The 21,324-nt window shown below is 51.4% G+C and overlaps 9 protein-coding genes; 4 read left to right on the top strand and 5 right to left on the bottom strand.

Moving 5' to 3' along the window:
- Positions 1–792: 792 nt before the first annotated feature.
- On the top strand, positions 793–2,793 carry RCC_10949 (related to tripeptidyl peptidase; the record flags this gene model as incomplete). XM_023776175.1 has 4 exons in its annotated part: positions 793–927; positions 993–1,384; positions 1,438–2,495; positions 2,567–2,793. The coding sequence occupies 4 exons, from the start codon at positions 793–795 to the stop codon at positions 2,791–2,793; spliced, it is 1,812 nt and encodes a 603-aa protein (XP_023631943.1).
- Positions 2,794–3,697: 904 nt separating this feature from the next.
- RCC_10950 (uncharacterized protein) lies at positions 3,698–3,952 on the bottom strand (the record flags this gene model as incomplete). Its single annotated transcript, XM_023776176.1, has 1 exon — positions 3,698–3,952. The coding sequence occupies one exon, from the start codon at positions 3,950–3,952 to the stop codon at positions 3,698–3,700; it is 255 nt and encodes an 84-aa protein (XP_023631944.1).
- Positions 3,953–5,114: 1,162 nt separating this feature from the next.
- RCC_10951 (Aldehyde dehydrogenase) lies at positions 5,115–6,776 on the bottom strand (the record flags this gene model as incomplete). XM_023776177.1 has 4 exons in its annotated part: positions 5,115–5,556; positions 5,607–6,178; positions 6,235–6,652; positions 6,712–6,776. 4 exons carry the CDS (start codon positions 6,774–6,776, stop codon positions 5,115–5,117), a joined length of 1,497 nt encoding a protein of 498 aa, XP_023631945.1.
- A 1,300-nt stretch (positions 6,777–8,076) lies between these two features.
- Positions 8,077–9,609, bottom strand: RCC_10952 (related to RNA annealing protein; the record flags this gene model as incomplete). XM_023776178.1 has 4 exons in its annotated part: positions 8,077–8,356; positions 8,409–8,479; positions 8,533–8,694; positions 9,322–9,609. 4 exons carry the CDS (start codon positions 9,607–9,609, stop codon positions 8,077–8,079), a joined length of 801 nt encoding a protein of 266 aa, XP_023631946.1.
- An 833-nt stretch (positions 9,610–10,442) lies between these two features.
- RCC_10953 (uncharacterized protein) lies at positions 10,443–12,473 on the top strand (the record flags this gene model as incomplete). XM_023776179.1 has 4 exons in its annotated part: positions 10,443–10,559; positions 10,613–10,939; positions 10,988–11,947; positions 11,997–12,473. 4 exons carry the CDS (start codon positions 10,443–10,445, stop codon positions 12,471–12,473), a joined length of 1,881 nt encoding a protein of 626 aa, XP_023631947.1.
- Positions 12,474–12,674: 201 nt separating this feature from the next.
- RCC_10954 (uncharacterized protein) lies at positions 12,675–13,482 on the bottom strand (the record flags this gene model as incomplete). XM_023776180.1 has 3 exons in its annotated part: positions 12,675–12,799; positions 12,852–13,328; positions 13,383–13,482. The coding sequence occupies 3 exons, from the start codon at positions 13,480–13,482 to the stop codon at positions 12,675–12,677; spliced, it is 702 nt and encodes a 233-aa protein (XP_023631948.1).
- An 843-nt stretch (positions 13,483–14,325) lies between these two features.
- On the top strand, positions 14,326–16,022 carry RCC_10955 (uncharacterized protein; the record flags this gene model as incomplete). XM_023776181.1 has 2 exons in its annotated part: positions 14,326–15,250; positions 15,301–16,022. 2 exons carry the CDS (start codon positions 14,326–14,328, stop codon positions 16,020–16,022), a joined length of 1,647 nt encoding a protein of 548 aa, XP_023631949.1.
- Positions 16,023–16,938: 916 nt separating this feature from the next.
- On the top strand, positions 16,939–17,883 carry RCC_10956 (uncharacterized protein; the record flags this gene model as incomplete). Its single annotated transcript, XM_023776182.1, has 1 exon — positions 16,939–17,883. The coding sequence occupies one exon, from the start codon at positions 16,939–16,941 to the stop codon at positions 17,881–17,883; it is 945 nt and encodes a 314-aa protein (XP_023631950.1).
- A 1,850-nt stretch (positions 17,884–19,733) lies between these two features.
- Positions 19,734–21,125, bottom strand: RCC_10957 (related to salicylate 1-monooxygenase; the record flags this gene model as incomplete). XM_023776183.1 has 2 exons in its annotated part: positions 19,734–20,820; positions 20,872–21,125. 2 exons carry the CDS (start codon positions 21,123–21,125, stop codon positions 19,734–19,736), a joined length of 1,341 nt encoding a protein of 446 aa, XP_023631951.1.
- Between the last annotated feature and the right edge of the window lie 199 nt (positions 21,126–21,324).

Below are 21,324 nucleotides of genomic sequence, written 5' to 3' on the forward strand. Positions count from 1 at the left end.
ATCCGAATAGCCGCCTTTAATTGCGGGCGGCGTTCACAGCTCTACAATCGGGTCGACCACATCAGCTTATGGCCATTTGTTCATAACCCGAAGACCCGAAGCGATGTGCCCATATGTAGGAAGTTGATTGAGAGGAGGGACAGAAGAGGCTGTATTCTATCGATAGTGGCATGGCATTCATCAATGCCTGAAGACGGTTGTAATGCTCACACCCCGCTGCACTCTGTAGAGCACCCTGGTGGTGCGATTTGGGATGCGTCCGTTCTCGTATCGACGATATTTGACCTGCCAGATGCAGTTATTAAAGGCGTTGCCCGATATGTAGCCAAGATTCCACTCAGCCAATCCCGAGACAATAACATGATTGATTAGGGTTCCACGGACATGCAAGATACACGCGAGACACGAGGGAAAGGTGATGACCGAAAGTCGCGTGTCCGACCAAATGACGGGGGAACCAAAGACCGGACGAACCGCTTCATCAGTAGTGAGTGCCACCAACCTTATCAATTGCCCTAACCGTACTGGGAAGGTCTTAATGCCAAACCGCCCTTGAAGGACCAAATTGATTGCGCGGTGCATGGGTTGTCATTGGTTCGTGTAATGGAGACCTTGCATCGTGTACAGGTAAGAAGTAGGCAAGATCGGCACAAGCTTCGATTCAAGCTACATGCCGAGTCGTCTTAGGGAATACAAGAGCTGGCTTGTGCCCTTCTTGTGTGATCTTATTTTCTCTTGGTTGAATCGTTCGTTATTGATCATTGTTTTGGATAGGCAATCTATCGAAGAAACATGAGGAGTAGTAGTATCCTTTTCGCCCTTTGTGGGCTATCTCTTGCGGTTCCGGTAGAGAAGAGGGCAGACTATGAGATCAAAGACAGACATTATGTGCCTGAACAGTGGAGGGTTCTGGGCAAACCACACCCTGTATGTCTACCAAGCTTTCCATGGAATGCTCGGCGTAGAGACCCACTAACGTTCGGCTGGAAAAGGAACACACCCTCAGTCTTCGAATTGGCGTGAAACAAGGCTCCTTCGCCGAGCTCGAGAAGCAGCTCTACGAAGTCTCCGACCCAGATCACCACCGCTATGGCCAACATCTTTCCGCCGATCAAGTCAGCGCCCTCGTTGCACCCTCCGAGGACTCTCTAGATGCCGTCCACGAATGGCTGGAAGACAACAACATTCGTCTGGATCAAGTCGAGTACACGGCAGCAAAGGACTGGGTGGTTATTGCTCTTCCCGTGTCCGAGATTGAACAATTGCTAGACACGGAATATCACGTCTATGAGAACGATGCCGGTAGTCGTATTGTTCGCACGACACAATACAGCCTTCCCAAGAGCCTGCACGGCCATATCGATGTCATTCAGCCCACCAACTAGTATGTTTTCCTGTTTGAATAGAATATCGCATGAACTGACAAGGAAATCACAGCTTTGGAAACCCAAAGGAAATGGCCAAGCTCCCATTCGGCACTGACCATCAGGAATTGACTTACGCTGCTGATGATGTGTCCCGCCTGGCCTCTTCCGGAGACGCAGCAGCAGCAGTCTGCAATGTCAGCGCCGTGACCTCCCTCTGCCTGCGAACGCTCTACAACACAGTCGACTACGTCCCCAAAGTCCCACAGCTCAACTACGTCGGCACGACCAATTATCTCAACGAAAGCGCCAACTACTCCGACTTCCACATCTACATGTCTCGCTACCGCAAAGACGCCAAGCCTRGCTATCAATACTCCTACCAGATCGTCGATGGAGGAATCAACATGCAAGCCCCCGAGACGGAGTTCTACGGCGAGCGTGATGTCGAAGCGAACTTGGACGTCCAGACCGTCGGTGGAATTGTCTACCCAACCAAGTTTACGACTTACTCCACTGGTGGCTCGCCTCCTTTCAAGCCGGATCTCTTCACTCCCACCAACACTAACGAGCCGTACCTCACGTGGGTCAACTACGTCCTCGGCCAAAAATCCGTGCCATTCACCATTTCCACGTCCTATGGCGATGACGAACAGAGTGTTCCCGAGAACTACGCCCGTCGCGTCTGTGCAGAGTTCGCTCAGCTTGGCGCAAGAGGCTCAACGCTCTTATTTTCTGCCGGCGATAACGGTGTGGGCGCTAACGGTACTTGCGTCTCCAACGATGGAAAGAACACTCCCAAATTCCAGCCCTCCTTTCCAGCTTCGTGTCCATACATCACGGCTGTAGGAGGCACCAAGGACATCAACCCCGAGATTGTCGCGTACCGCGTGAGCAACGGCTATGTTGCTGGAGGGGGCCTCTCAAACTACTTCCCGACACCCGCATACCAGATCCCCGAGGTCAAGAAATATCTTGCTTCGATTGGAGATTTGCACAAGGGAATGTATAACCCTAAAGGACGTGCATATCCAGATATCTCGGCGCAGGGTTTTGGATTCGTGGTGGTGTATGGAGGGAGGAACGTTCTTGTTGATGGAACTAGTGCTTCTTCGCCAGCTGCTGCGGGAGGTGAGTTCTTCCCCTTCCCCTTTTCCCCTCTCTCCCTCTTTGACGTGAATTGCGCTGACTTGTCATTCTAGTCCTGACCATGGTGAATGACGCTCTCATTGCTGCAGGTAGACCTCCACTCGGCTTCATGAACCCGTGGCTGTACAGATTGGGTGGAAGTAGGGGTTTCAACGATATTACTCAAGGTAATATTTTTGGCTGCAACGGCAGTGGATTTCCAGCACAAGCAGGATGGGATGTTGCGACTGGTTTCGGAACTCCTGATTTTAAGAAGATTCGATCCGCGTTGTTGGTGTAGAGCTGGAGATAGCTGCAACGTCTTAGCGAGTGTATACAACGGAGAGTTCACCCTTTGATTAATAGTTCGACATGCGTGTCCGATTCTCCCACATCAAAGCCCAAATAACTCTTTACCATTGTCTGTACAATATGCGAGAGGAAAGGATGTTCAAGACGTTTACTCGAATGAAAGCGATGAGTGTTCGCGCGCCAGTCCAGTCCAGTCCAGTCCAGCTGCGACACGGCGTAGAGCACGGCGATCTAACGACCAAACACCTCGCATCCAAGGAGTTACGATGCGATGCCATGTCAAATCTTGCAGGCGGCATTGTCTCGATGTACACAGCGTCGATGCAGCGTACACGAAGTGGTCTCGCAGAGGGAATGCTGGTCGATGCGAGATTTCATGTAGCAACATCGTCCCTTGACCAGTGGCCTCTCATCTTCGCTCATAGTTACGACTCTCCGATCCATGAGCCTGGATAAACTCGTCAAAAGATTGCCATCTCGTATCGATGGGGCGGAGCCGGCGAGAACGAATAGCAAGCAAAGCCATCCATGGTTTGTCTCGCATTGACATTCACTTGAATCTCCAGTGTCCTGAGTAGAGTTCGCTAGTGTTTGTTTAGTAGTGAATGCGATGTTCGTTTCGTCGGCGTGAGGTKAATCTCTCGCAGAGGCTGAGCTGGCATGTGCGGTCCAGACCATTCACTGCAGGTTTTCGTGCCAACGACCACTTCGTCTGGGATCTAATGTCACATCCCCCCAACTCGTGGCAACTTGAGCAGTCATCTGCGAGAGTACAAGTACCTCCATCGGTAGGTAGATTCATGCCATCGCCCGGCGAGCTGGGCCTGAGCTCTTCCCGCAAGCACTCGCATCTGGAGAGGCATGTCCATGGAATTCACGACAGAGCATGAAACCTACAGTCCAGCCTCAAGATCCGCCTTCTTAACCTGCTTCACCCCAAAAGTCTCCCCAGTCTCCAACCACTCCTCCTCATCCCTCGGTACTCCTCCCCCCCAAACACTCATTCCGATGCGGAAACCTCCCAAAYCTCCTAATAATATCCAAAATGCTGTCCCAGCAGGAGGACCCAACGCCATCTCCGCCTCACGCACAGTCTCCTCATCTCCCTCCTCCTTAGCCTCAGCCAGACGTTTCCTCAAAATCACCATGGCCGCCTCCTGAGATTCCCCATCTTCAGCATGCATCAACGGCATAACCAACCAATTCTTCACCAAAGAATTCCCTCTCAACGCCTCATGCGTCAGAGGATTCGGTTGAAGAGCAACACTACTACCACGTAAAAATGCCCATAAACAACCCTCAACCCCTCAGCCTCACGATAAACATTCCTAGGAAGATCTGATCCAACAACAAAAACCAACGAAAGTAGGTAACCTCTGATACCCATCATCCTCCTGCCCTCTCCCTCTAACTTCAGCAAGAAAAAGCTCCCGCCAACCCTTCCACAAATCCAAGCTCATTCATTTTCATAAGATTTAAAAAAAACCGGCAAAAACAATCTTCTCAGGTCCAATATATACTTTCAACTACTACAGAACCCATAAAATTCTTCGTAAGATTTGAAAAAACCGGCAAAAAAACAATCCTCTCACTCAGGTCCAACCAATACTTTTCAACTACTACAGAACCCATAAAATTCCTCCAAACATTCCGCATGCATTCAAAAACCCTTAGCCTTCCTCTTCTTCCGTGCGACCCCCCCCCCCCCCCATCTATCTCTTGAAACTCTCGGCATTGCCATTTGATCCATTCCCGCGAAACCAGAAAGTTGCGGAAGGTGGGTGTAGTTAGAGCGACCTAGTCGTTGAAGATATTGCGGTCGAGGGAGATTTTTTTTTTTTGTGGGGGAATGAATGGGGGCTGGTGTTGTTGTCATGGTGGATAATAATAATCATCGTCGTCGTGGGGATGTGATGAGGGGAATACATAATGGCGAAATTGCGGGAGAGTTTGATGCGGGCGGAGAGCATGGTTGGTTACCCTGTTTTGGCTTGTGAAAGAGCTTATTATGTTAGTTGACAGAGGAGTGATGCTTGGCCTCGGCGATGACATTGCTATGATATGATGATGGACTTGGCGCCACAATTCTCGTGGTGAGGCATCAAAGTTTGGACTGACAATGTCAAGCGTCACGGGAAGCAGTGCTGGGTCCGAAATATATCAGTCAGATGACCGTACGGATATTACATCAAACGAGATAAGTTGGTTTGACATCGAACGAGATGAARATAGTTTGACAATTTTACATTCTTTTCATAACTCATACGTAGATACAACCCATCACTACGGTATTACCAATAAATATATCGCTTAACCGAACAGAGCATCTCCCAATCTGATGTTGACAGTCTTGGTCTGGACATAGTTGGCAAGGGCGTCCTCACCAAGCTCACGACCGATACCAGACTCCTTGTAACCACCGAATGGAAGCTGGTGGTGCAGGGTGTTGTAGGTGTTGACCCAGACGGTACCGGCGCGAAGTGCGTTGGAGGTCTCAATGGCGGTGTTGAGCGACTTGGTGTGGACGGCGGCKGCGAGACCGTAGGTCGTGGCATTGCCGAGCTTGATGACCTCCTCCTGAGTCTTGAACTTGGAGATGGAGCAGACGGGGCCGAAGATCTCCTCCTGCACAATCTTCATGTCCTCGGTGACGTTGGAGAAGATGGTTGGCTCGATGAAGTAACCCTTGTCTCCCTTGCGGTTACCACCGATTTCGACGTTGGCTCCAGCCTCCTTGCCGGCCTTGATGTAGCTGTTACACGGTTAGCTTGTGCGATACATATTGGGAACGACAAAACGTACTCCATGATACGATCGAACTGGACCTTGGAGACCTGTGGTCCCTGGAAGGTGTCGGCGGCGAATGGGTCACCAACAACGTTCTTGGAGGCACGCTCCTTGAATCGCTGAATGAACTGGTCGTAGATACCCTCCTGCACGTAGACACGCGAACCGGCACAGCAGCACTGTCCGTGGTTGAAGAAGATACCGAAGTTGACCCATGAGATGGCGTTGTCAATGTCAGCATCGTCAAAGACGATGTTGGGTGACTTGCCACCAAGCTCAAGGGTGACCTTCTTCAAGTTGGAGCCGGCAGCAGCCTTGAGGATCTGGCGACCGACAACGGTGGATCCAGTAAAGGCGACCTTGTCAACGTCCATGTGGGTGGAGATGGCGGCACCTGCGATCTTTCCGAACCCAGAGATGACGTTGACAACACCTGGGGGGAAACCGGCCTCCTTGATGAGGCTGGCAGCGAAGAGAGCAGAGAGAGGAGTCTGCTCGGCGGTCTTGAGGACGACGGTGTTACCAGCAGCAATAGCTGGGCCAATCTTCCACGACCACATGAGAAGGGGGAAGTTCCATGGGATGATCTGCAGATGATGGATTAGTCGATTGCACAACGATGTCCACTGCATTCCCCACATACCTGTCCGCAAACACCGATTGGCTCCTTCTTGATGTAGTTGAAGTGGTCTGGGTTGGTGTCGACGACCTTGCCCTCGATCTTGTCGGCCCAGCCGGCGTAGTAGTGGAGGGTACCAACACACATGCTGACATCGACCTTGGCCATGGAAACAGCCTTGCCGTTGTCGAGCGCCTCAATGGCTGCGAGAGTGTCGAGGTTCTTCTCGAAGAGGTCGGCGAGCTTGTGAAGGAGCTTGCCACGGTTCTCTGGGGTCTCACGTCTCCATGGTCCCTCGAATGCCTTGCGGGCAGCGGCGACGGCGATGTCTACATCCTTCTCGGATGCCTCGTGGACGGAGGTGATGACCTCCTCGGTGGCCGGGTTGATGGTCTCGAATTTGCGGCCGTCAACACCAGCGACGAACTCGTTGTTGATGAAACTGGAGGTTGTCAATCAATCCATCCATCATCAATCAAGCTCGGGGGAGTGAATGCTTACAGTCCGGTGGGCTGAGTGTACTTGCCGGCGTGCGGCGTCTCAAGCTGGACGGAAAGATCAGACATTTTGACGGTAACGGGGTATCAAATAAACAAATTTCCTGTATCGCGCAGCGATGATGGGGGGGCAGAAAAAAAGGTGGTGCGGAGGCGCGGTGGATCTTATGTAGCAGGCCTTTCTTTCCACCTACCGCCTTAAGCTTTGGCAATTCGCTCGCAGAGAGCTGCGATCTCCACAATGMATCTCCACTCGTCCTTGTCCTCGCTCACAAGGGCGTCTTCGGGTGGGCTATCGTTGTGCCGGCGCAAGCTATGAATGGCCATCGGTAACATGGCTCACCGCGCGTTTACGTGAAAGCGGGGCAAAACATCATAAACAGCTACGCAAGCGGGGAAACCAGAGCCAGGGTCTAGCTAGGAAAACATCACCCAGAAGGACTTGTGGCGACCACCACATTGACGTCTAGACCGCAGATCCAAAGGCTTTGCCGCCGTCATTCTCACGTTCGTTGTTAAGTGCAACACCCCGCTCAGCTGGATCAATTGTGGAAGACACAACATCATTAATCATATCACTAGGCGACTGCCAATGACGACCGAAATGATCCACGACGGTGGTCCATCGCGGTGCAATCGAGATACTATCCCAGCTGAAGTGAAACAGCACGTGCAAGGCCGCTGTGAACGTTTGTGGTTCATCGTATCGAGGGTCAACATGCATGAGGGGTACTCCAGATTCGGATGCTTGTTGGAATACCCGACTGACCCGCAGCTCCGGCGATAGCTCGAAGACCGCTCGGAGCAAGTCAATGGCGAAAGGCTGGTCGGGATGACCAATTCGTGTGGCACCTGGACCCAAAACTGCAACCATGTACCATGGTATCTGCTGACCCCAAGGACGAAGGTAGGCCGAGCGGGATCCGGGGGAGGGATTGTGCGCCAGCATGCACCATGTTTTGCGCGGACTCCCTTCCGTGCTTCAGCTCGCAGTTCTTTTAGATTCAGAGCGGCCCTTGTGAGGTCGAACAACAGCCATTGTTCTGATCTGGCCTTGGACAGGCGACGTTGAGCAACAGGCGAATGCACCGCTCTCAATCCACCTCAGTATGATGGGAGTCTCGCTCTCAATCCACCTCAGTATGATGGGAATCTTGCTTGGTCAATGTCACTAATCATTCTCATTCTCAGTTTCCCAGCTGGTCTAGTCGATTTCAGTCTGATAGCTCCAACGCGCACCCCGCGATCCGATAAAAGAGTAGTGTCCATAATACAATCGCCGAAAGGGACACTGGTCTTGCTTGCCTGCCTTCAAGCATGTCAAGAAAGTGTCATGTTGGTCGTGAGAAAGGTTGTGTCGCTGTCCTCCTCACAAAACCTCGTCCACCATGCCGGTATCGCCGCCGTCGGCCGCAGCGACTGGCTCAGCTGTGCCGTTCGTTGGTGCGCCATTCGTCTCTCCTCCACCAAAGTAGTCTTGCATTTCCGCGTCCAGCTCGTCCGCGGTCTTGGCCTTGGGCTTTCCTGCGCGGCCAGACTTCTTCTTGGCTGCCCGACCATCTTTGCCCGCACCGTTCGTCGCTCCATTGGAGGCGCCCTTGGCACCGACAGCTTGCTTCGGCTTCTCCTTTGTGACGGCCTTGGGCTTCCTGGAATGATTGTCAGTCGCCACGTCGATCATTCGATGTTGCAAGTACTCACGACATGCGCTCCGCGAGAGATTTAGGGTGGGCCAGCGCAGGGAGGCTCTTAGCACCGACCAGAACTTCGATCTGAGTAGGTGGTCAGCATTACAATTTGAGGGAGCCAGGACGGGCAAACGTACTTTGAGAGGCCTCTGATCAACGCGGGTTCCATCAAGCTTGACGGCCTTGGCGGCAGCGTTGGCGTCGTGGAACTCAACGGTCGCAATGCCACGGCTGCGCCCATTTGGTCCATAGTTGAGCACAACCTTCTTGACAGCGGAGACAGATGTGCTAAAGTACTCCTGAACACATGTCCGTATTAGTGGGCGTCTTCGAAAGGTATAAAGCTCGCGTCAAGAGCAATCCTGGCGAGGATCAATTGGGTCAACAGAGCGGTTATCCTATGGTCGCAGCCAGTAGAGTATAGTGGGTTTCAGAGAGCAAGCAGCAGGCCAAGTATATCCCATGTAAGGTTCGGTGCAGACGATCTCCCAAGCAACCGAGCCCAACCATAGCCAACACGCCGCAAAGGTGCCGGTCTAGTCTGTAGAGGTCCATGACCGGGTTGAGATATGATTGGGACGGCCGACTGCCTTTGAGCTTGCCATCGCTCGCGTTCCAAATGCTTGCTCGCGTATGCCTGCTTGCCCTCTGAATCCAATCTACTTCTTCACGTCTGCACCTCAGCACACAAAGCTGCTTGCCAGGCAGATGGTGGAGGGTTTAGCGCAAGACGGAGAGGGCAATCTGAACTCGGCGCAATACCTTTGCTTCGTGAAGCGACGGATGCGGAGCAGTGCCAGGGGAATGGAATGGACCTTTGAACCTCGCGATGCCAACAGGACGTGTCCAAATACCACATTACAGCGCTCATGGCGCACAAATTCGAAGGAGATCCGGTGCCGTAATGGCCAGTTGCGTCAACGTACCTTGATCAACGCTTCAGTCACATCCTCGGGCAGGTTGTTGACCTGGATTTTGCTGGGTCCGGACAGAGGGACAACGGCAGCGGCGGGGCCACGCGGTGGCTGCTTGGTCGCCTTGGTCTTCTTCTGCACGCCGCCGGTTGGTGCAACGGCTGCAGTGGTGGCGGCCTTTGATTTAATGGCAGCCTTGCGGGTGGAGACGCGACCACGACCGCGCTTGACGCCGGTCGTCTTGCCGTCTTTCATGATCTCGTCGAGGGACTGATCGAGCTTTCCCGACTTTCCCGACATGGTGATGGCGTCGAGTGTGGAGTGTGGGGTAAGCTGTGGGTATGGCGGAGGAGATGCGCGTGATTGACGGCGCAAGTTGGCTGGTGATGAAAGGAGTTGTTCCTTCCAAGAAAGAGCTGATGCTCAGCTGGTGGAGATCGCGAAGATGGAGTCGCGCGACGGGCTGACGGGAGGGCGCGTGTGATGCGGGACGCTGCGGCGAGGGTTGAGTGTTACTCGTGATGCTGGGTGTGGCAATGTCGCGCGGTGAACTGGTGATGTTGATGAATTGAATCAAGATGGTCGTGTTGTGATGCGCACTTGTTGCAGGTGTTGGTGGTGATGAGAAGGGAAAGCGAGATTCAGGATTTGGAACGAGGGAGGCTGAGCTGAGCCGTTTGCAGCCTCRGGTCCCCCCCGTGACTTTCATCTGCGAATGTTATACTTCCTTTCACTCACAACCGCCTGCACGCGTCTTATCCAAGACCCGCGCGTGGCATCTCGCGCGAGACAAATACTGGAAGGCTGTTGATCATCAGAATTGTTCCAGAATGAGTCGACTCTCGCTCCACGCTTCACGACGCGCCGTGAGACTCCGACATCTTCGCCCGTTGTTCCTGCAACCAGTGGAGATCTTTCAGATACGCGCGATCATAGTGGTCGAGTATGAGGCAGCATATCAATAGCGCCTTGACGACGTGCTCGCAACTCACATGCAGCGGCAAAGTCGCCCAATCGTGGCACAGTAGAGCCGGCGCTTAGGTCCGCCATCTGCATTATCCTTCCATCACATACATCATACCTGAAGGCCCTCGACTCAATTTTCAATCTCATCGCTGCCCGCCGCCCCAAAAATGGTCGCGACTACGAGAAGACGCGCTCGAGCACGTGCGGCGACATTGACGTCGGGATGTGAGCCCGCTTGCATCGAGAAGCTCAACGACGAGCTTCTTCTGCACATATTCGACATCGTGAGCCAGAATGGTATGAGGAGCAGTGCTTGCCTTGTACTGATACAATCCAGTTGAAACATGATTCGAAGCCTGCCTTGCTTGCAGCAACCGTGGTGTGCTCTAGATGGCATGCACTAGCACAGAGAGTCATCGACGGTGATGTAGGCCCAATCACTATCGGTCCCAAGACGGCAGATCGAAATGTGAAGCTTTTCGGGCGTATGAAACGTGACCGGAGCTTTCGACAACGCATCATTCGCATTTCCATCAAAGAATGGTGTCTGCGTGACATGAACTATCAATTCCCAGATGTCCTTCCTTACACCTTAATGCGCGAGGACCCGTACCGCACGGATGGGTACTTTTCTCGTACATGGTCGGATACCGCACGACAAAAGGTATGGCATGTTTTCTGTCTCAGTTGTAGGCACTGCTGACTCTCAAAGGACCCGACCTGGCAACAGATGCAGAAATTGATAGATGCTGTGACAACACTATCGATTTCTACCTTCACATGGAGCGCGACTCCTTGCATGCCGCGGCCACTTGCACAAGCCCTTGCTCGGAATGGACAATGCAGCGTACGGATCCTTGATAGTCGTCTGGTAGAGGAGTACATGGAGTTCTCTTATGCCCCATTCCTCAACCATTGGTGCATCGCAAGCCTTGGAATTGTATCAACAACTCTCACGAGCTTATGCGTGGTGATAACGGCTGCGGATACCGAGCTGCTCCTTGGACTTGGACGTCTGATATGGACAACAAACAAGCTGAGAGAACTTCGCATCAGATGTATCGGATGCATGTTCTATTCGAGGACAATCCCCTACGCGCTGAGTCAAACGCCATTCGGGAGCTTTACGAGGGTGACAGATGTCATCTGGCTACTCAGACCATCGACCATGGATTCAGATAATCTCCTAAGATTGTCAACCCTAGAGCTCTCAAATGTGTGCGTCTGCGCAGACACCGCAATCCCAACTTGGGTCGAGCAAGTAGACTGGAATCGACTCGATAGCCTCACGATAACGTGTGTCACTCTATTGGAGAAGATTTCCTGCAGGGCTCAACGGCTTACTTCGCTGACGCTGACCTGTCCTTCCGGCCGCGATTGCGAATTCACAACGTGCACATCCGCCGCCACGGCACAGTACACGGGCACTTTGCTGGAGAGTTTGACATGTCTGCGTCACCTAGAACTCATAAACAGCACCGAGTCAGTCACTCCCAGCCTTCTTCGGAGCATTGGCGGTGACCTGCGAAGCCTGACGGTTCACGAAAGGACGCCTAAATACCGACCCGATCGTGTCAGACCTTTGCTATCGAGCGAGGTATTTCACTCCATGAAATCTTTCTGTACAAAGCTGTCATGCCTAGCGATCGATGTACCATTCAGTGATATACCAGTGAGTGGAATTCTTTGCGCCAAAAGTCCAACGTCTGACACAGTCGCAGTATCTACGCTTTATCTATGATGTAGCGAGCGTCGTGCCCACACTCAAATTCCTGTCTGTGTACCGCGACATCGAAGTACGCGAATCGGACATCTTTGATCCCCCTCGCAGCGCAGTAACGAATTCAACTGTGCAAAACGACTTCATCCATTTGAAAGAGCGAAGACAATCGCTCGCCCGATTTGATGTGCGACTTACATCAATGCCACCATTTTACTTGGACAAGCTGCGATTCGAACGCGGCAATCCTTTTGCGCTCCTGCAGAGGCACCTTGCAGTCGAGCCTGCGGGGAATAGCTTCGAAGACGGGCAACTGGCCTTACAAACTCGAAGCATAGATGCAGAGCGGGCGGCTGAAGCTGTGAAAGTTGGGGCGAGCGGCCCGGTAGTAGGATATTGGGAATCCGCCTTATCGCTACACAACGAACAGGCGGAAAATGCCTTCGACTTCTATTGGAAGCCACCACAACCCTATTGAATCAACGACTTGTAAACTAAGAATGACCCCGCGACTAGCTCAATCCCATCACTACGGATGCGGATCGTTTGGCATCGTCAGCGCTGGCCCAAGGCGACGTGCGGCTCGTTTCTGTGGTCCCATCGATCCGAACTTGGATACATCGTGACCTTTCAGCCAAGCCACTGCTAGGATTAGCCTCCAACAAAGGAATCACCTGGCTCAAGACTTACAGACAGCCAGCAAGGCATAGCTGTGCGCATTCTTCTCCTTTGCATCCCATGAGAGCTTCTGAATATCTTCAAAATCATATGCTTCCCTCCTACCACTCGGCAGGCGACCAGTTACTGTTGGCATTCGTCAAACGAGCTTGCACACCTCGTGTGGGCTATTACTCACTTCTCTCTGCTACGTTGAAGAACCACATGCTGTGCATCGCCTCGTGCAGTACCGTGACAGACATGGCGTCATGGCTGAATCGTCCGAAATCGACGTCTGTCCAATCCACAGTCGACCACGATCTCCCCAGCGTCGCAGGCTTGGAAAGGACCGCATTGCCCCACCCTTCACACAGCATGATCACAAATCGTGGGCCGTTGAGAACGCCAGCCGAGCTCGAAAGCCCAGTCAGATATGTCTTGGCCATTTCGCCGGATCCTTGTGTGCAAGGTTGGGCGTTCGGTTTCGATGGATTGGCCKACCTGATGCTCCCGGACAGTGGGAAATCAGGATCAAACCAACTGTCTCCGCCCAGCCCTGGCTCCAGGTGTTGGCCGCCACATTTGAAAATCAGCGTTGCATCGCTACGAGGTGGGTTGGTCACATCCCATGCGCCGTTGTCTGGTCCAAATGTCGATGGAATCCTCTCCATTTTCCCTGGATCCCAAGTAAGTAAGCTGCGTTCATCCTATGCTTCCGACACTCATTCACCTTGGAATACTTCCAATGCATTGGGCCCCAAAAGTTGCTCGGTAACTTGCCCAAGCGGATAAGCCTTTTGCTGGACACGCCATTCACCGTAACGAGCCATGTCGATTGCCTCTTGTATTGCTGCCCTGATCCCCACCTGCTGCGTTACTGTGCACGAATCATCGATAGTATAGGCAAGACCTGTGCCCCACCATGAGGGTAATAGAAGAACAAGGGAGGCGAAACGAAGGGATAAATGCATGGCCAACATATCTGACGATTGTTTTCACATCTCCATTGAGAGAGGATCTCGCTCCTATTTCAGCTCCATCGTGGGCCTCCCGACGTTGAGGGTCTCCGGCTGACGGTAGAAAGACTACAGGCGTGATTCGTGCGTCTACCGAAACACCATCATGCTATAATAGACATATGGCCTCGAGAAACGAGGTGCTGAGCGTCAACACGGTGTTGGTTTCTGATCCGCAGATCGGACGCCATTCGTCAGACATGCCTTCAATACAGCAGCTGTCGAATGAAAGCACGATTAGCAGGCACTTCGGGGCGCCAAAGAGGCGTTGGTCGCTTGACTTTGCCGTTTTACACTGTCCAGGATAAACCAAACAGATGGTGGAAGCGCTCAATGTGATCTAGGAATAGCTGTTGTGCAGATTGAAATGCAGACCTCAAGCGAGGGTGGATGTAGGGCGTCAAGTACCGCCCAGCGGTTCGCTACGCAATCTGCTGTACCGAAGCGGCACAGCTGACGTTCGATTTAGGTTTGCCTTTTTGCTGTACGTGAATGCGGCACAGGGGCGGCTAGATTTCCAGAAGCGCTACATGAGACGTTAGTCTCTGGAAGCCAACACCGAGGCTGATAGCTTGCATACGGGCGTGTAACATGTCGTCGACTTTGTATTAAAGGCTCCCTACGTAACGAGATGGCAGGTCAATCCACCGCCGCATCATGTCTCGATCAAAATCGGCCGTTTCGGCCTGCATATACCTCATAAACATATTGGCGCACTCCGTCAGCGCCCTACCAGCAGACAAATTCGAGAGATTCCAGTCTGGTCAACTTCCAGCTACCACAGCTGAGTGCACTGATCCTCTTGGGTCGAGTGTCACTTGCGGCAACTTCATCGGGCAAACAAGCACTACAGTGGTGGCCACCACGAATGGAAAGTCAACTTGGAATGAGACATACATTGCCACATCGTTTCCCGCGTACTCGACGCTCACAAAGCCGACAACGATCACGACTACGGGCACTGCTGGCGAAACCATTGCCGCCGTGAYTCTTGCTGGAGGTGCGGCACTGCTTGCTGTGCCAAAACCTATCATACCTGAAGCACCAATAACATCGATACCAACGCCAAGTCTACCCTCCAGCAAGTCGACAACTTCGGCGACTTCCACCGCCAGTCGAACGGCGCAGCCAGAAATGATAACACTGCCCGTCTCCAACTGGATGAAAGTTTTTGGCACACCTCATGTCTTGTATAGCAGCAACGACATTGCATGCGGTTCGTCAGAGGACACGCCAGCCGTGGGTCGAGACACGATATCATCCAAGATCAAGGAATTTTGTGATTCCAAAAATGGTACCGTGGTTAATCAGAAGACCATCACACAAGAAACTTACAACGTTGGTGCTGGCGTTGCGTTGAACATCACCGTCAACCAATATCCCTTGTGTGCGACGCGAAATGCCATAGAATCGACAATCTTTTCGGAAGATTGCAGTTACTTCCTCCACGAGGCTCTGGATGGCTGTGACACTGATACACTTTCGAAGCGTGGTGGCAAAGTCAGTGACACCTGTTTCATCTGGAACTTGCAACCTGAATACAACGCCGGGGACCTTACCTGTGGTACCACGCTCAAAGATGGTAATTACATCATCCGAAGAGTTACTTTGATCATGCTGACTATAATGCAGGGACCGGTGTCAACCGCGATGAAGCACTTGAGAATATCAAGGACTTTTGTTCCAGCTTCGCGGAATCACCCCTTGATCCTTCCAAAAAAGTCGACAAGACATACAAACCTCGCGTTGGAAATTCAAACATGATACTGTCCGCCCAATACTCCGACGATGCGGAATGCAAAAAGGAAGCCTCGACACCATACACCGTCGATCGTGCTGCTTGCGAGCGCTTCCTACGACGAACAATTGACGACTGCGATGTCGGTTTCAAAGGATCCATGGGAAAGTATGGTGGCAGTATTCAAGACGGCTGCGGAGTCTTCATTCTTAAAACAGAAATCGAAGAGATGATCCAATGTGGCCACAACGCATATCCTAGAGCAAAAGATCTAACACCCGATGCAACAAAAGCGGCAATTGACAGCTATTGTGGTCGTTCCTTGACTCTGGATCCAAACTATAAGAGCGACAATCAATTTCACCAAGATACTCCTTCTGGAGAGTCTTATGACAATGTAGTGTCGGGTGATGTTGTAGTTCGCATTAGAACGCAATTCAACAGTCAGAATCAGAAGGATTGCGCACCTTCACGTAGTTTTGATACTCAAGGGGATGAGTGTCGCAGGCGAATGGAGGTGATTCAGGGGAAGTGCGGAAAGGATGGGGGAGTTCTTAGCTCTAATACACAGGATGGCTGCGTTCTTTGGACGATGTGGGGGACAAGTAGTAGTTGAGAGTAATTATCTTGAACTTGTAGATTGGGAGAATCAGAATCAATCTTAAAGGGGAAGGGTCCAGTGTGATTGTTGGTTTACCGGCAGGTAGCGGCTCTCATCATACCAACTAGTAGCTTTTGAAGTGAGTACCAACTTAACTAATGGTTACCAGCTTCCTGAATAGGCAATCAGTGTATAAAAAGAACATCGTACCCCTTGGATGGTGATACGCGTAGGTTAGGAGGACTTATCGTACGCTGCACTGTTAGGATTAAGAGTCACTACATTAGTGACGCCTTCACTCAGAATTAGCCAGCCTCCGAATAGCGTTGAATTGACGATGATATAGATGACTAGTTACTACTCACTCAGCCTCATTTTTAACCGCATTAAGAAGGATGTGGACCTCCGCACTATATATAGCTAATCGGAACAGTTCCCTATTAGTTACCGGTAACTAACTACTCTATAGGTATAACTATAACTAACAGGCCGAAAGATGCTAACTATACCAATTAGTAACCATCCGGTTAGCTAACAACAACCAACTTAATCGAACTAATAAGCACACTAGAAGGGTCCACTAACGATGCGTGCGTGTTTGCATATCAGCTGTCCGATGAGTGAACACCCCTAGGGGCTCATCTACATAACTCTATCGTGCATCGCTGCATTGAAGGTGAAGTCAAAAAATCTATTCTCAGCTTCTTTGTCTTTGTGTGAGACATTTTGCACGCGATTGGCCGTCTACATTCTAAGAAACCTTTGTTCGCAGGATCAGAATTGAGACATGGGGAAAAAAATCACGGAAACAGCAATGGGTAACAAAGAACGTAGCAGAAACTCCCTCACACTGGGGAATTGGAATTCTCGAGGTTTGTTTTTCTTCCAATACCATTGCAAAAAAATTCCCTCGTCATAGGCAAGCAGCAGCATGTCATCATACGGTTTACGTCAGTCGCCCAAGCCTTCGAAGAGGTCTGTCGAGGCTGGTGAGAAGCCATTACGAGGTGCAAAAGTTGAAAGGAAGAGGAAGAGAAAGGTTGAAATACCAGACGAAGAGGAAGCATTGAAGGCTGTATCAAGAGGTGTTGAGAGCAAGGGTTTAGCAAAAGAAAACAATACTACAACCAACAACAAATCAAAGGATAATTTACCACGGATCGTACAGGCCGAGACTGCGAGACCAGAGAAGAGGAGAAAGATCAAAGCCAAGCAGTCAGACGAAGCACCAAAAGCTCTGACTGTCAGGAGGAGCAAACGCACCCAAAAACCACAAAAGCAACCCGACAACACAACCATACCTGACAACAACACATCCACCTCGATAATAAAACCTCCTCAAAAACTATCTACTTCCAACCCAAAAATCCAACACTCTCTCATCCAATCCCCAAGACCTCCCCACAAGCAACCACCACCCCCAAACCCCCCACCCCGACCCACTCAGAAAAACCCCCCCATAAAACCCATCAACCTCCCCTCCCTCCGCTCCCTAGCCACAATCCGCGGTCCCCAAATAACACCCAACGGCCTAGGAATAGATCTAAGTCCCTCAACCCTCCCCTCCCCCGAAACACCCCCCAGCAGCAGCGACACCCTTCCACCAGACCCCTACGACTTCCCCACGAAAACCCACGTGGCACGTTTAGAAAAAAAGAAAGCTCGAGGTTTGGTAGTGAGGAATTACTCCCCCTTTGATATTGTTTCCGGGGGAAAACCCCCTGAAATTTCGGAACGGGAAGAGAAATTCTGGGATGAGCAACCGCAGCATGTGGAACCTTGGATACATGAGGAATTACCGGATCAGTATGGGAGGTTGTGGAGGTGTGTTAAGATGGTTGGGGAGGAAATTTTTGGAGGATTTTGGGTGGGATAGGGTTGGTGTTAGGGGTGGTGGAGAGGACGAGGGCGTGGGTCCTGGGAGTTGTAGTAGTAGTAGTGTGCGGGAGAATTTCGATAAAGAGGTCGAGTTATTTTTTGAGTGCTTTTGGGGGAGAGGAAGGGCCTGAGTGGACTGCTTTGGAGGATGGGGAGTTGGAATTTTTAGAAGATTGTTTGATGGGTCGGTCTTGGCATGCGCTGATCTTAAACTTTATCTTGGTAACTCTATCTTGAGTGAATGTTAGATTCGGTGGCCTAAATGTAGAGAGGGCACAAAAATCGCAGTCCCCGCTCTCGCTTGCTCCTCCACTGGCCTATCTTTCTCCGCACACGTCTCACCCACTTCAATGCAAGCTTGCTGCGAGCTCAGCTCTAACGAATGTTGAAGTAATCGATGACTATGCTAAGTAGATACAAGTCAATGTTATTCAACTCTCAACTCTATCAATCATTGCCTCTCCTCCCACGTTGCAACACCCCCCCTTCTTCCCTTCCCCCCAACTTCCCAAAAAAAAAAAACAACAGACAACAGAATACCTCACCCACAATGCCCCCTACCCCTCCACATAGCAATAATAGGCAGCGGCCTAAGCGGCCTAACCCTAGCAACATCCCTCTCCAACAATTCCAATCCCCTTCACCCTCTACGAATCCCGCGCCACCCTAACAGAAATCGGCGCAGGAATAAAATTTCAACCCCTCAGCTCTACAATCCCTCCGAATCATCAACCCTTCTCTAGGCGAGAAATTTGTTTGCTGCTGCTACGAGAAATCCTCCTCCGGATGAGGAGATTGGGTTTTATTTTCGGTATGGAGCAGCCGCGGAGGATGATGATGATTCTGCATTGCGTCGTGAGGAGGGAGAGGTGGTGTTGGAATTTGCAAGCCAGTCCTACGGGGAACATGGCGTTTCATAGGCGGGAATTGTTGAAGTTGTTAGCGGAGGGAGTTGGAATTACAGAGCATGTGAAATTTGGGAAGAGGTTTGTGGGGTATAGACAGGATAATAAAGAGGGGGTGAAATTGGAATATTGCGGATGGGAGTACAGAGGTGGCGAGTGTGGTGATTGCTTGCGATGGGATTCATTCCAAGGTTCGAAGTGCCATGTTTGGTGGGCCCGAGAATGTTGTTAGCAGTCCGAGTTATAATTATACGGGTTGTTATAGAGCTGTAATCCCCGTGGAGAAGGCGGTTGCTGCTATTGGGGAGGAGGGGGCGTTACGCGGGACTATATATCTGGGCCCGAAAGGATATATCATAACATACCCCGTCTCTGGGGGAAAGGTTTGTCAATTGCGGAGCCTGGCCGGGGAAGAAAGACGAAGAGTGGGACTGCGACGAATGGGTGAAGCACAATCAGCGGCCTCAACTCATGAAGGACTTTGAGGAATGGGGAGAGACTATGAAGAGGATTCTGGATCTATTTCCCGAAGACGTTGCTTTCTGGACTTCGCATCAGCATGTCCATCAACCAGAACATTTCCGAGACGGCAGAGTCCTCTTGATAGGAGATGCTGCACATGCGATGCCGCCGCATCATGGAGCTGGAGCTGCTCAAGCTGTTGAAGATGCATGTGTGCTTGCAGAAGTGCTCGCGGAACTCAATCAAAGCTCAATTGAAGAAGGCTTCGTCGAAGCGGCTCTATGTGCGGTAGAAGAGGTTCGGAAGCCGCGATTCACCAAAGTTCAAAGGTTTTCTACAGAAGGCGGGCCGCGACTCTTCGATTTCTTCAATCGCAAGCTCGAGGGCGAGGACCTGGAAGAGTGGAAGCGGACCACAAGAGAGCGATTTGAGTGGATTTGGGGAGTTGATATGGCTGGAGAAGTTGAAAAAGCCAAGAAGATTATGCACAGACGGATTGCGGAGCTTGTCGCTGGTCCGGTAGAATAGAAGATTGAAGCCGTGATTGAAGTTCGACCTTTTCTTGCGCCAAAACGTCCGCAAACGTAGCATCGACATCATGTTCATGAACCCAGTAAAGATCTTCTCTCGCAAGCATCCTCCTCCTGAGTTGCTCATCCGTCTCTACTTTCCCAACTCTCTTAATAGCTTGTTCATTCTTCGCATGAACCGTTGACAAAACGCGATCTGTATGCGGTTTCCTGGTACTCTCATACAATTTCAAACCTCTGATAATCTGGTCTTGATCCGGTTTCTGCGATCCTGGAGGGTAGACGTGCAACATCGCCATTGCAAAAGCATACGCATCGTCCAAAGCCAATGATCCCCCAGCCGCAAACGCCCCGCCATGCGCATGTGCCGCATCTCCTGCAAACGTGACTCGTCCATTCCCATGCACCCACGACTCCAAACCCGAAGCGAAAGTATTTGGGTAATGTCGAATGCTGGGTGTAACGTCCAACAATTGCCTAATCACAGGGTGCCAGTCCGCGTACATGTCCTTTACACTCTCCACATTATCGTCCGTGTTCCAGACGGAGTCTTTAAAAGGTGCATCAGGCGCATCAGGGTCGCTTTGGTTGCCACCGACAATCGTGAATACATTCTTACCCAACCTCGAAGCGAAAAAGGTGCGATCTGRTCCCCACCAATGACTTGCTTCGTCGAGCACGCTGGGGATGTGCTCTACGAGGCTCGCATCGAAGACGGATCGAAAAGCCACCCATCCAGTCCATCTAGGAGCTGAAGTCGGCACAAAGTGGCGTCGAACAGCTGATTTGATTCCGTCGGCACCAAGGAGAACATCTGCTTCGACGACAGAACCATCGGCGAATGACACAGACAACGTGTTGGTAACGGAGTCAATCTCTACCGCCGAGAAGGTCTTCTGAAGATGAACGCGACGAGGTTCAACATGCGATAGTAATGCTTGTTGTAGATGTGGTCGATAGAAACGGCTCGTACGATGTCGTTCTTCCACATGACCATGATGATTGTCGACGGAGACAATCTCGTTGGTCGCCCAGTGTCTTCGTCGAGTCAGCTACCATTATTTTAATCAACAATACCGACTGGCTCACCTGTATATCATAGGGTGCCCGGATACATTGGGAAAGGCAATGTCCCTACTAAGAGCTTCATCGACGCCCAACTTCTCCAGCGTTCGCATTCCATTTGGTCCTAGAGCAATACTGGCACCTATCTCACGGATCTCCGTCGCTCGTTCATACAACTGCACATCAATTCCATTATGCTTCTGAAGTGCAATTGCCGCTGCAAGGCCAGCAATACCACCTCCAATGATAGCGATTCGAAGTTTGGAAGAGTCGGACATGTTGGAGTGTTGAATGTTGAGTTTGACAATAATGTGTACAGTATGCAAGCAAGCTCATCATCAAGCCTTGGTTTCTCGCCTTGATCCGCGCGGGGTTTCACCGGTTGAACTCGTGGGGACTTGGTGATACGATAAGGTAGCCAGTTTGGAGCACGCCATTGTCGCAGCGAAAAATGTTTTTTTTAGGCGACTCTTCAGC

Source organism: Ramularia collo-cygni (genome assembly GCF_900074925.1).
Source record: "Ramularia collo-cygni strain URUG2 genome assembly, contig: RCC_scaffold25, whole genome shotgun sequence".
Taxonomy (NCBI): Eukaryota; Fungi; Ascomycota; class Dothideomycetes; order Mycosphaerellales; family Mycosphaerellaceae; genus Ramularia; species Ramularia collo-cygni.